The sequence below is a fragment of the Cygnus olor genome, chromosome 26 (assembly GCF_009769625.2).
Source record: "Cygnus olor isolate bCygOlo1 chromosome 26, bCygOlo1.pri.v2, whole genome shotgun sequence".
In the NCBI taxonomy this organism is placed as follows: domain Eukaryota; kingdom Metazoa; phylum Chordata; class Aves; order Anseriformes; family Anatidae; genus Cygnus; species Cygnus olor.
The window spans coordinates 4,151,479-4,164,667 of record NC_049194.1 but is presented as its reverse complement, the minus strand read 5'-3'; the positions used below and the strand labels follow the sequence as shown (position 1 = coordinate 4,164,667).

At 59.5% G+C, this 13,189-nt stretch overlaps 1 protein-coding gene across 1 annotated transcript; it reads left to right on the top strand.

Annotated features, from left to right (window-relative positions):
* Nucleotides 1–3,904: 3,904 nt before the first annotated feature.
* Nucleotides 3,905–12,789, top strand: ANGPTL4 (angiopoietin like 4). The gene is made up of 7 exons (XM_040537606.1): nt 3,905–4,470; nt 5,035–5,145; nt 5,673–5,805; nt 10,098–10,211; nt 10,304–10,399; nt 10,686–10,961; nt 11,495–12,789. The coding sequence occupies exons 1-7, from the start codon at nt 3,922–3,924 to the stop codon at nt 11,674–11,676; spliced, it is 1,461 nt and encodes a 486-aa protein (XP_040393540.1). The 5' UTR covers nt 3,905–3,921; the 3' UTR covers nt 11,677–12,789.
* Nucleotides 12,790–13,189: the final 400 nt, after the last annotated feature.

The window sequence follows — 13,189 nt, the reverse complement described above, 5'->3', positions numbered from 1 at the left end:
ATCTGAGTTCAGACGGAGCTGAACTTTCGCACAGTGACCCGGGGGTCAGCGTGGGAAGGGGCGGGATGGAGAATGGCAGAGAACAAAGACGCTCATCGCAGCCCGCCCGCCTGGCAGGGTGGCGTGCGCGGGGCTGGTGTGCTGCCACCCAGCGTGGTGCACGCCGGGCACTGCCTCTCCGGGCTGCTTGGGCTGGGGGCACTGCGGGGAAGAGAGGGTGCGAGAAATAAAGTGCAAACCACTCATTGAAAGAAGAAATCTGGGGGATGAAGGACCGCAGAGGAAAGTGATGGGGGAAAGGGGAGGGTTAGGGGAGGTCACACAGCATCAGAGGTTTGGGCGCAGCCCTGGTCCTGCCCTGATGTGAGCTCCTGGTGCAGGAGGGGTGGTCCTCTGCCCCCAGAACCCACACAGGGGGGCGATGGGGATGGGGGTGAGGAAGGAGATGGGGAGGTGATGGGGATGTGGATGGGGATAGGGATGGAGATGGGGATGGATGGGGAGGGGGATGAAGCTGGGGCTGGTGATGGTGGTTGCAATGAGGATGGAAAGGGGATGGGGATAAAGATAGAAAAGGGAGGGTGGGGAATCCCCTGTTACTTCAGAGAGACCTCCACAAAAATGAACTTGTTGAGACCCTGTTGGGGGCAGGGGCTGACCCCTATGGAGCATGCAGAGACCTGGGGGATACCCCAAGGACCACGGTGCCCTGCTGCTCCCTGGGCTGCTGCAGTCCCCTGTGGGTCTGCTGTGCTGGAGCTGATCCTTGTGGGGTCCTTCCTGAGCATGGGCTGTGCTGGTCCTCCATCCCCTGGCCTAGGGAAGGGGGATGTGCCAGCACCATCCCTGGGACCAAACCTGAGCTCTCTCCAGCCCCAAACCAGCCTGGAGCGAGCTGGATGGTTGGAGCCCCACAGGGATCACCGCTGCAGCCTCTTTCTGTGTAGGGCAAAGCAGAGCTCCATCAGCACAGAGAAATGCGCTGAGATCCACAAGCCACTGGACAGTCCATTTTAAGCTCTATTTAAACTCATCTGACTGCAGGGAGCACCTTCCCATTACCCTGCAGTCATACACAGGTAGCTCAGGTCCTTGGGGGGGACTTTTCATTTTTGCATGTTAAAAATTCATATTTCTCAGGGCAAACTGGAGATGTCCTGGTAGGAAAATGTATCCAAAGTAAAATGCATAAATCATGTGGCTTCTAAAGGGGCCTCAGCTTCTTGCATTACCTCACTCCCGCCTCAGCACAAACATTGTAAATGCAGAAAATAACCAGTGGGAACACGTTTGCTTCGGGACCCTGCATAACCCCGTCATCTCCCAGGCTGCCATGTGGGACAAACTCTTATGTTGGGTAACGGCAGGGCAGGGAGCTGAGTTACTCACAGGATTCATTTAGCCTGACGTCACTAACCTGGAGTAATAGTCAACACTTGAAATCGAGCTCCCCTGTTTGTCCCAGTGACACGGGTGTTTGTGTTTCCCGACCTGGAGGGCTCTCGAGGTGCTGCCGAGCATGTGGGCACTCTGACCTCTGCTCTGCAGCGCGGCTCCTGACAGCTCTTCTGCTGCTGGGGTGCCAAAGGATGGCAGGCACAAGGTGAAAAGCAGAAATTTCATGGTTTGTTTGGGGGGGGCGTGATCCTGTCTGGGTGCATTTGGCAGGGCTGTGGCTGCCCCTCCAGCACCGCGGCACACAGTGAGTGTCCCCTAGCGGGGGGCAGATGTGCCATATCTGCCACAAGCCAGGGGGCAGGGGCCAGCCTGGTGCCCTGAGGCACTGAGCAGTGACCCCAGGTGATGCTCTCACCCTGCTGGGGGGCAATTCTCCATCACCCCCCCCCCCCAGTGTGTCCCCAGCTCCCCCCCAAGTGACCGCAGTGGCACTGCAGGGTGTGTGCAGAGGGACCCCACAAACCTCAGAGGTTTGCAAAAGGCAATGACCGCAAGCGGCATTTTTTTTGTTTGTTTGTTTCTTTTTCCCCTTAGGTTTTTCCTATCCGGTCTTTTTCCCATTCTTTTTCTATTTTCCTCATTCGGAAAATTCTTTCTGGCTTTGTAATAAATGCAGAAGCAATGCCAGCAGTGCGGCTGGGGGCTCCCAGGCTACTCTGCCTGCCAAAATTTCCCAAATTCCTCCTTCCCAACCCCTACCTCGGTAACTCCTCCCTGCGCTGTCAGCTGCAGGTGCTGGCTGGGAGGCCTCTTGCTCACCCTTCCTGTGAGAAGCAGCCCAGGAAATGCTTGTGAAATGCTTGTGAGCGTGGCAGGGAGAGGCGCAGGGCCAGAAGAGCAAGGAGCCGTCAGCTGGCTCCTGCAGGACCCTCCCACACCCCTGTGCATAAACTCGCCTACACCCAAGAGGTGCTTCGCCCCCAGGAACAGGGAGTTTGCCCTCACAAAGGAAAAAGCACGGGAAACCCAAATATCAGTCGCTTACTTGGGCATAGGAAAATAAGTGGGAAGTGTACGTCATAGCTCCTGCCAGGCTGAAGCTGGGAGAGGCTGGGCTTGGAAATCAGCTCTGCAAACTCGCAATTAAACAGGGACTCTTGGGATGGGGAACGCCACTGCCGAGCGCTTTTGGGCAAGAGGAAAAAGGGACGGATGGGCCCTACCCTGAGCTGCAGGGCTGGGAGCGGTGGTGGGATGGAGGCAGAGCTGCTGTGGGTTTACCCAGCTGCAAGGGCTGAGCGGGGGGAGCTCAGTACAAGCCCCCGCTGCAGCCTTTGTCCCCCATGGGCTCAGCAAGCGGTGGGAAGGGGGGGGGCTCACCCCTTAAGGACGGCATGGCTGGGAAGGCAGCTCCGGCTCCAGGATGTGCTTTACCGTGCTGAGCACTGGGGCGGCAGGAGGAAGCACCCGGCAGGGGGGGAGCAGAAGGGCTCCATCTGCTCTCATCTGAGCAGAGCCGAGAGCGGCTCGATTGCAGAGTGTGAATTCCTTCGTGGGGAGAAAAAAAAAAAAACAGAGACAGAAAATCGCTCTAAGCTAGTGGAAAAAGGCAGAGCAAGAGGGAAGACCTGGTAACTGGAGTCAAAGACTCCAGAAATGAAATAAGATGCACATTTTTCACAAGGGGATGAATGAGCCTTTAGCTGGGGGAGGAATTCATCCTTGGCTCTCTTAGAGATGGGGAGTGTTGAGATGAATGAATGCCCTGCTCCCCCCAGGTGCACAGAGGAGCATCACCCACAAACCCTGTGCCTGCAGTGTGCATCAGTGCCACGGTCTGGGGCACCCAGCAGAGCCCTGCACCCACTGCAGGGCCCCAGCACCCATTAGGGCATGGCCTGGGAGCCCGGTGCCTGCAGCACACATCCACCCCAAGGCCAGCTGCTCCCAGCAGGGCCCAGCTCGCCATCCACAGGGATCTCCGTGCCAAGGGCTGCTGGGGAGAGGCTGAGGGTGCAGACACCCGGTGAGGCAGCACCCATGGCTGGGAGATCCATGGGGTTTGCTCTGAGGGGGGGTGAGGCAACAGGGTGGCAATGAGGGTGCCCAGGTTAGGATGTGGGGTAGGGCCATCAGCACGGATGGGATGGGAATGGGGATAGGGATGGGGATGGGAACGAGACGGGGAACGAGATGGGGATGGGGATGGGGATGGGGATGGGGATGGGGATGGGGATGGGGATGGGGATGGGTGGGGTACATGGCAGGGTGTAACACCAGGCAGGCCCAGGGCTTGGCAGGGAAAGAACGGCTCTTCCCGGGGCCGGGGCTGCGGGGAGGGCTGGGGCTGGGCCCGGCGGTGCGGAAGCCGGGCCGGCTGCGGGGGGAAAGCGAACAAAGCGGCGGGGCCGGGCGGCGCGGGGCGGGCCGGCGGCGGGCACTCCCCGCCGTGATGCGGCCGGTCTCCGCCCGAGCGCCGATAAAAGCGGCGGCGCGGCGGCGGGGCGCGCACCGGGACCGGCCATGCAGCTCACAGGGGCAGCGCTGGTGCTGTGCGCCGCGGCGGCGGCGGGCATGGCGGTGGCACCGGCACCGGCACCTGGACCGGCACCGGCACCGGCACCGGGGCGAGCCGGGAGCGAGCGGCGGGCGGCGGCGGGCGGCAAGGAGCGGCGGGCGCAGTTCGCCTCCTGGGACGAGGTGAACGTGATCGCCCACGGGCTGCTGCAGCTCGGCCACGGCCTGAAGGAGCATGTGGACAGGACCAAGGGGCAGATGCGGGAGCTCGGCAGCCGCCTGAGCGCCCACAACAGCTCCATGGGGCGGCTGCTGCGCCAAGCCCGGGAGACGCAGGAGCAGGGCGAGCTGCTGCGGGCCAGCGTGCGGGAGCTGGAGGGCCGCGGGCGGCAGCTCTTCAACCTCTCCGAGGCGCTGCGGCAGCGCCTGGAGGAGGTGGCGGCCGACAAAGCCGAGATCCAGGGCCGGCTGGAGCAGCTGGAGAGCCGCGTCCGGCAGGCGCTGCAGGCGCGGCCGGCCGAGAACCAGAGCGCCAAGGACCTGGGAGCGCTGCAGGTGAGCGCGGGGCCGGGGGGAGCCGGGGGGACCCGACCCGACCGGGGGCACCGGGAGAGACCGGGGAGGGGGAGCGGCCCCGCGGGAGCCGGGGGAACCCGACCCGACCGGGAGCACCAGACCCCGTCGGGACCGACCCGAGCGGGAACACCGGGAGCGAGCAGGGGGAGCGGCCCCGGGGGAACCCAGGGGAACCCAACCCGACCCGGGGGCACCGGGACCGGCTGGCAGAAGCGGGGGGTCCCCGCCCTCCCGGGAGCCACTCGTGGGGGTTGGCCACCGGGAGAGCACCGGGGGACCCGACCCTCTCGGTGCACCGGGGATAGCTGGGGGGGACCGACCTGGGGGCACTCGTGGGGACCAACCCTCCCAGGACACGGGGATCAGCACGGAGGGACCCGAGCCACCCGGAGCACTGTGACTGTGGTTTGGGGGGGACCCGACTGGCCTGGGGACACCGGAGCTGCTAGTGGGGACCTTGCCCCAGGTCACCGGGAGCATCATCCTGCCCGGCTCCGTGCCGTATGTTCTGCTGCGGGGTTCACCTAGCTCTTCCCCCCGCAGACCCTGATGGATGCCCAGAACTCCCGAATCGAGGAGCTCTTGCAGAAGATCAAGCAGCAGCAGTACAAGCTGGACAAGCAGAATCTGCAGATTAAAAGCCTGCAGAGCAAGGTGAGCACCCGTCCAGCTCTGCACGCAGCAGCCGTGCGGCTGGGGACTGCAGCTGGGTCCTGAAGCCATCCCTCGCAGCCCAGCTGGCATGGCACGCTGGTGGCAGGAGCAGCAGTGTTGCTGTCCTCTGGCTTCAAGTCCCTGTGCTGTGGTGTTGGTGCACGGGCAGCAAAAAAGCAGAGCTGGGAGCTTCCAGCGTGTCTGCATAGTGAAATGTGAGGTATTGCTGCGTGGGAAACGAGCAGCTCTGTGCCGTTCTGTTTAGTTTAGCTGTAGAATAAAATCATTAGCATGGGTGTGGAAAAAAAACAAACTACACAATAATTCCTGGCTGTGCCAGCCTTGGATGCCTCCTGCTCCTTGAGCTTTCTGGGCAAGTTCAGTCCCCAGCTCTGGTCTGTCCCCAGTAGCATCACCCTGGTCATGGGAGGGCAGCTGATGCTGTGACTCATCAGCTCTGCTGGGCAGCAGTGTTGAAAATGAGCTGAGATAAAACTGTCCTGACTTGCATCTTCTGTTCTTTGCAGGTCAACCTACTGATCCCCTTACACCTGAAGGACAACAAAACGCAGTCTCCAAAGTGGAAGATAAACCTGAAGAAAAGCCTCAGCCACACCAACCAAAGCCAGAACGCGAGCGTGGAGTCTGTGCTGACACAGAGTAAGTATCTGCACGTGCCGCCCTGATTCTTGCTGGGGCGAACCAGCAGCAGTTGCAGTCATTCGGAAACAAAAGGTTCAGTTGTCCTGACTCAGGATGTGAGATTTGCTCGCAAAACTGGGGCTTGGGAGCTTGGCCAGGCTGGATAAGATCTGGAGCATGGGCAGTACCCAGCCTTCGGGATCAGTATTAGTCCAGCAGGAATTTAAGGGTTTAGGAGGAATTTTGCTGCCTGATGTTAAGAATGCAGTGGGAAGCAAAGAAACTGCTAGCAGGTATTTTTCTCTGCTTCCTGGAGTTGGCTCTTGTTCACCTGCTCTCACTTTTGCCAAGCAGAATCTGCCTCTTTGTGGAAGGGAGTGTTAGGGTATCCTGGACCATGAGAAGACAGCTACATCCTTGTACAACCATCTCCCTCCGCTTGTATTTGGGTCCCAAAAATGAAAGACGAGTGCCTCAGCTTGTACTAGCCTTAGAGGACGGTGCTGAGCTGCAGCAAATGTCTGGGAGCTGCACTGGAGAGTCGCAGCCCTGGGAAACGTGTGCTAGAGCGGGCGAGCGGATGTCGTGTCCAAAGCCCCTGTTTCTGCCTGGAGCATCCCCTGGCTTGGTAGGGATGGAGGAGCTCCCGCAGGGCAGCAGAGCAGCCCGGAGCGGGGGTCTCGGTGGCTATCCCCACCACGCTGTGCCTTGCAACCTCCCTTCCAGATAGAAACCTGCGATCCCGCAGGGTTCACTGGCTGGGAGCAGCTGCTCTCGTGTCGTGTCAGCTAAATCACAGCGCTGGCTCCGCTGGCCAGGAAAGCGTCTGTGCAGCTGTCTGGGGATGTCCAGTCTGAGCCAAACAGAAACTGAGCAGGGCGAGGATCCACGGGGAAATCCTGCTTAGGGCTTAACGCAGGGACAGCTATGGGAAAGCACATGGGAGTTTGTATGTGGAGCCCAGAGCTGTCACCGCTGTGCTTGAACACTGGGTGAGCTGAACAAAGAATCCATGCAGATAAGGAGAGATGGGACACGGTGCTCCAAACTCCTGGCACCTGGCTCGGCGGGGCCAGCCAGCCCGCGGCGGGGCTCTGCAAGGTCTCCCCTGCTCAGAGCGGTGCTATCAAGCTGGAGGACTGTCTCCAAACCTCTTTTTTCCAGTTTCCTCCCAGATTTTTGCTTTGTGACTTGTCTCCAGCAGCGTCTCCTGCTCTTCTCTCTCACCTCCAGGCTATGCCGAAAGTGGGGTGCAAGGAGGTGGGCGAGGTCTGTGCTATTTCCTGGTGTCGAATGTAGGCTGCGCCGGCTGGTGGGTGCTGGGTGCTGCAGCCCTTGTGAAACGCCTCGGGGCGCAGCGAGGACCCCACCACCTGTGGGGATGCAGCAAGGGGGTGTGTGAGAGCTCAGCACAGCATGTTTCCTGGATCCCATCTGCACGCCATGGACCCTGCGCGCCCTCAGCGTGCTGGGCATCCCAGCCATACCGATGGGCTGACTGAGCCGCGAGCTCCCCCCTTCTCTTGCCTAATCCCTGTTGTTGATATCACTGACAGAAAACAAATTGGCTTCCTTTCATTACCAAGTTGAGTGAGTTTTCTGGCAAATCTTAAAGCAGACAGTATCTGGCAAAGCTGGCCCTGTGCCCCCTGCCTGGGAGGCTTGCTGGCAGCTCTCAGAGCAGGCAGTCACGGCTCAGCCTTGTGCCCGTGGCTGCTCCCTGCCTATTGTCAGGCAGACCCACGATGCTGGCACAGCCCAGGGGAGCAGCAATGAACTCCACCAGCAGCCTTTTCAGAAAGACCCTTTTATTTGCATCCAGTGAACACAAGTTTTCAGGCCAGGGATGGCGGCGTGCCAAGCATGTGAAAGTTGAAGGCTTGGAGCAGCCTCGAGAGTGAAAGGTTTAATCACTTGCAGAAAGAGGATCACGTCTTTAGGCAGAGCCTGCGCTCCCTGGCAGCTGGCCGAGTAGGCGAAAGGTAAAGCCCCGCTCTCCCCGTGGTGCTGGGACTCCAAAATAATCGGGCTGGGGAGGGTGAGGGGCAGGCGATGCAAACAGCCCCGGTGGGGCGCGAGCGCAGCCAGGCACGCCCTGCCCTCTGCCAGGATCATGTTTGTCGGAGGTTGGTGACCTCCACCGTGCCTGGAGATCCTGCTGGGTAAATATGGTGCCATGCCTGGGGCTGCTCCAGTGAGCCTTGTTGATTTGAAGTCTTGTTTGGCTAAATAAAGGGGGAGGGAAAGGAAAACATCCAGTGCAGCCAGGAGGTCTTGTTGTTCTGCTGGTGCCATACGGATGTGCGACACAAGCTGGAACTAACGAGCATGTTCCTCAAACAAAGATTGAGCTGAGGCTGTTCAAGCAGCTGCATCTCATTCAGCTGCTTGAAAGTCCCCATTGCCCCAGGAAAACAGAAGAGATAAGAGTGCAATGAGCTTGGTCAGAGCCCAGTGAAAAAACCAGCTGGGACAGGGCTGACTTCAGCACGCAGGAGCCACGTGGCGGAGCTGAGCATCTGCCTGGGCACCATCCTGCCAGGGCTGGCGATAATGTGGGAGAGGAGGCGAGGAGAGCACCGAGGGCTTGCCGTGGGCTTGCTGCTGCTGGGAGCCTCGGGGACATCCCTGCTGCCTCTGTGTGAGCTGGGCTCACTGTGGGGCCAGGGACCACCCTGGGAGGTTCCTTCCCTTTAAGCCCCCTTTGCTTTCCCTGGCTGCTTTTGCCTAGGAAGCGTGCACGTTGGTGATGTGCTTGGTGTCCCCAGCACGCCCAGTGCTTTGTGCTTTGATCCTTTGTGCAAAAAAAGCTCGCCCTCTGTCCGCGTGTGCGCGGGCTGGGGTCTTGTCCTGTGCTTGCGCCGGTGGCCTTGGTGGCACCTGGTCCTGCCTTGGCATCAGCCAGGAGCGAGGGATGCTAAGGGCAGCACTGGGCGCGGGAGGGGGGCCGCCAAGGCGGGGAAAGTTCATTGCGGGGGGGGTGCGAGGGGGGAATAAGGGGCTGGAAGTGGGTGAAAGGTGGCGGTGGGTGTCACATTGCCGTCCCCCGCCCCCCCTCCCCGCTGACCTTTCCTCCAGTTCTGGCTCCGTTGCCCCAGTGGGGATGGGGCCGGGGATGGGGCCTGTGCGATGTCCTGCGGGGCCGCCCTCCCCCTCAGCAGCCCAAAGGCCCCACTTCCACCCTTTGGCCCCAGACGAAGGGCTGTGGCTGGGAGGGGAGGCTGCTCTCCCCGCCCGGACCCCCGGGGGCTGCTGCTGTGGGGGGGGATCCCAAGAAGGGCTACAGGGATGGCCGGCACTACCCGGGGAGGGGGATGCCGGTGTTTGGGTCTCCCCAGCCGCCTGCGTTGGGGTCACGCTGGCAGCAGCTGCGAGCCACCCGAATCCACCCCACATTCGCCCGGGAGCTGCCCCCACAGCAGGGGAACAGAGCGCCTTTGTCTGGGGGTGACAGGGCCGGGGGGCCGGGGGCACCTGTCCCGGCACACAAAGAGCCCCTTGAGCGTGCCGGCACCCCATGGCTGAAGCCTCTACACATCCTCCAGCGGCCTTTCGACTCGGGTTTTGTAACAGGTTTTTTTCCTTGCCGGGTGCTGCGGGTGGCGGTTCCTGGCTGGACTTTTATCAGCACTGTTGAAACGGTGCGTTGCTGGCAGCCAGGGGCAAAGTCCCCAAGGGGTGGAAGGAGAGGTGGGAGCCCCGTGCCGGGAGTGGCCTCACCCTGTGCGCGATCAGCTGGGGCTCCCCACGCCCACCCACCCTGGTCAGTGAGTCTCAGGGCACTGGGGACGCCCCGGGCTGGCTCCCTGCCTGCCAGCACCAGCATCAGGCTTGGCTTGGATGTGTGCTGGGTGCCTTCTGGACTTTCTTTCCACCCCATAGCCCTTGGAGGGCTCCAGCAGGGGGCTGAGATGGGGAAGCTTTCCCCTCCCAGGTGGTTGCCTTGTCGTTGCCCCATCCCAAACCCTGGAGGGAGCCGGAAGTGCCTCGGTCTCTGCCCTCACCGGGGAGCCGTGCTCCCCAGCCCTGGGCTGCTGCCGCCTGGCCCGGTGCCCAGCTTCTGCCTTGGACAGGAGCCCAAATAGCTGCGTTAGGATAAATGGGAAGATATTGGGTCACTGGCGTTGAAATGCTGGGGACCCAGGGGCCGTCAGCTCCAGCACATGTCCAACACCGCAGCCGTAGGTGCGTGCAGCTGGCGGGCTCCTGGCGAGGGCTGCGCCTGCCGGGGTTGTGGTGGCAGCAGCCAGGGGACATGGGACACGGGACACGGGGACGTCTTCTCAGACACCTTCTCCTTCTTCCTGCAGAGCTCCCAGAGGACTGCCAGCAGCTCTTCCTGGCCGGGCAGCAAAGCAGCGGCATCTTCCAGGTGCAGCCCTCAGGGTCTCAGCCCTTCAAAGTCTACTGCGACATGACTGCAGGTAACGTGCTGGAGATGCCGTGCGCCTCGCAGCACTCTGCACGGCGGCCTTGCCGACGGTAGCCCTGAAATGACTGTCTTTAATCCCCGCAGAAGGTGGCTGGACAGTGATCCAGAGGCGTACAGATGGTTCTGTAGACTTTGACCAGCTTTGGGATGCCTACAAGAATGGCTTTGGAGACCTTCGTGGTAGGTGGATGATGGCATCAATCTTCTTATCACAGGATAAGTGACAGCTTAACCAAGGATGAGTTATTCCCCCTTGCTGGCCCCTAGAGATCTCCACATGCTGGAGCACAGTGTTGGGGTGAGGAGAAGGGGGACACCGCTGTTGTGTCTGGTCTTTCTGACTTGTCCCACAACGTGGCACACAGCGACTCAGATACTGCAGTGTCCTGGCTTGTCCTGTCCGGGGCCCTGTTTGTCTCTGCAGCCTGTCCTGTTCCTGTGACCAAGGTAAAGTTTCTTGTTTCAGGTGACTTCTGGCTGGGTCTGGAGAAGATCCATCACCTTGTCCAGGAGGGAAGGTACGACCTCCTGATCGAGCTGGAGGACTGGGAGGGAAATTCCCAGGCGGTTCAGTTTGAGTTCAGCCTCGGTGGAGAGAGCACAGCCTACACTCTCAGCCTGCTGGGACCTCTGTCTGGAGAACTGGAAAATGCCATTGGGGACTTCAGGCAGCTACCCTTCTCCACTCGGGATCGTGACCACGACCTCAAAGCTGACACAAACTGTGCCAAGCACCTCTCAGGTCAGTATGGGCTCTTCCTTCCCAGGGACGTGTGCTTGCCCTTCCACCCCTGGTGGTGGCCAGGAATGGGCTGGGGCTGGATGCTCCCTCTGGTGCTGAGCTGCTTTGTTCCCTGCACCTGAGACCTGGGGGATGAGGGATCCATGGGAAGAGCTGTTTGAGGAACGGGGAGGGGAGATGAAGCCATGGTTCAGGTCTTGCCCCAAGCAGCTGCCTTTGTAAGGGCTTTGCTGGCTGCCACCCTCGAGTAAAGCAGGGGCCAGACCCAGGCCTGAGATGGGGCTGCCGCAGGGTTTGGTGAAGTTTTATTGCATGCAAGAAAGAGCAGCAGGGACATGCAGACTTGTCCTGAACTCCTACTGGGTCCGTGCAAGTATTTCCAGTGCATGGGACTCCTCAAATGTGTACAAGGTCTTGTAAGTTCCCAAAGCCCTGGAGTATGGGGAAAACAGGGGCAGCAGCTGTCTTGAAGCTGGGTTTGTGTTCTGGCTGAAGTGCTATGGATTTAACCCTCCTCTGAATTGCCCTGGTAGGTGGCTGGTGGTTCAGCACCTGTGGCCATGCCAACCTCAACGGGAAGTACTTCCGCTCCATCCCTCGCCAGAGGCACGAGCGCAAGCAGGGCATCTTCTGGAAGACATGGAAAGGCAGGTACTACCCTCTGAAGTCCACCACCATGAAAATCCAACCCACAGCACTGGAAGCAGAGCCCTGAAGCTGGCATTTCAGACTTGATCTTCTCCGTGGAGCACAGATATGAGCTCCATCACTTGGTGTTTACAGAAAATCCACCCGCCCTCCCCAGGAAGCCCCCAAGGACCGTTTCTCTTTGCTAGCAGCCCTTTAGCGGGCAGGGGCTGTGGCACGGCGCAGCTCCTCACTGCAAGTAAAACAGCTCCGTGTCGCCGAAGCCCCTGGATGGGAGCTCCCAAAGCAGGAGGAGAGCTGCCGGCAGGGAGGTCAACCTCCAGAGCATGCCCGGGGGTCTTCCAGTCCGCCTCGTGCTGCTGCAGCGGGTTCAAGTCATCTGGTGCTTTCTGTCCCGCCTCAACACTTCCATGCTGGTTTTGATGAGCTGGGGTAAAAGGGAGCCACGGGAAGGGTTTTGCTACCCTGCCCCAAGCCGTTGGGTACTGAGCCTTGCCGCATCCCACCTCTCACCGTTGTTCCCAAACCAGTTGTACGCACCCCCTGTGAGTTTCCCCCTGTTTCCCCCCTGGCCCCGTGGGGCAGGAGCCTCTGACAGCTTGATCTTGCTTCTGCCATGCAGCCCTGCTCCCGTGACTTCAACCCGCTGGGAATACGGGTGTCACTGGGAGGATGCAGGGCTCCTTTTGGAGAAGGGGACTTTGGGCTCCCTCGCCTCCCCTGGCCCCAAAGCTTTGAAGTCACCACGATTTCTGGCTGTGCTGGCATTTGCTGGGAGCTGCAGAAAACACTCACAGCTCCAGGAAAGGAGCTCTTGCCTTTGGGGTGGGTGTCAGGAGAGAGGGGCGAAACAGGTCCCCAAAAACTGTTACGGGCCACGCTGCCGTCTTGGGACTTCCCAAGCATCCTGCCCTATTGAAGTCATATTGACTACTGTGCTAGAGCTCCTAGCTGCTAAATATTGTACATAGCCATTTGTAGGATGTTGGATCTTTTTGATGAATTTCCTGTTTTAATTTTGTTTCTGTATTTAAATGCAGTGTTAAAAACAATGTGGTGTAATTTATAAACGTTGGCGCTGGAAAACAACAACTGTAGTTTGTGTATTTTAAACTTTTTTTTTTGTACTAAAATATCTTTTCTGAAGATGTCTTTTAATAAAAACAAGCCTGTAACTGTCCTGGCTGGATTATTTGCCTGATGGTTTACCAGTAAAGTTGCGTGGGAGCTGTGTGAGCACGCTGCATTCATAAACTTTGCTTTTATGGGTGCTTGATGTCAACACAACATTTCCTTCTTGACTTGAACAATTTGCAATAGGCTTGTGGACCTCTGAGGCAGCAGTGTCTGCTGTAGCCCCAGCCATAGTTTTCAGTCTGCTTGAAGCTTATGGATTTCTACATTTTTTCACTGGAAATCAAGCCCTGGGACAGCAGTGACAACGAGCAGGCTCTTACTCCCTGAAGGCAGAGCTTCGCACTGGGGAGATTCCTTGTAGTCAGCAGGAAAACTCTGCGCTGTGCGAGCACTCGCCAGCACCTTGAACAAGAGCCAAGGCTGAGGTCTGAGTTACCTGCACG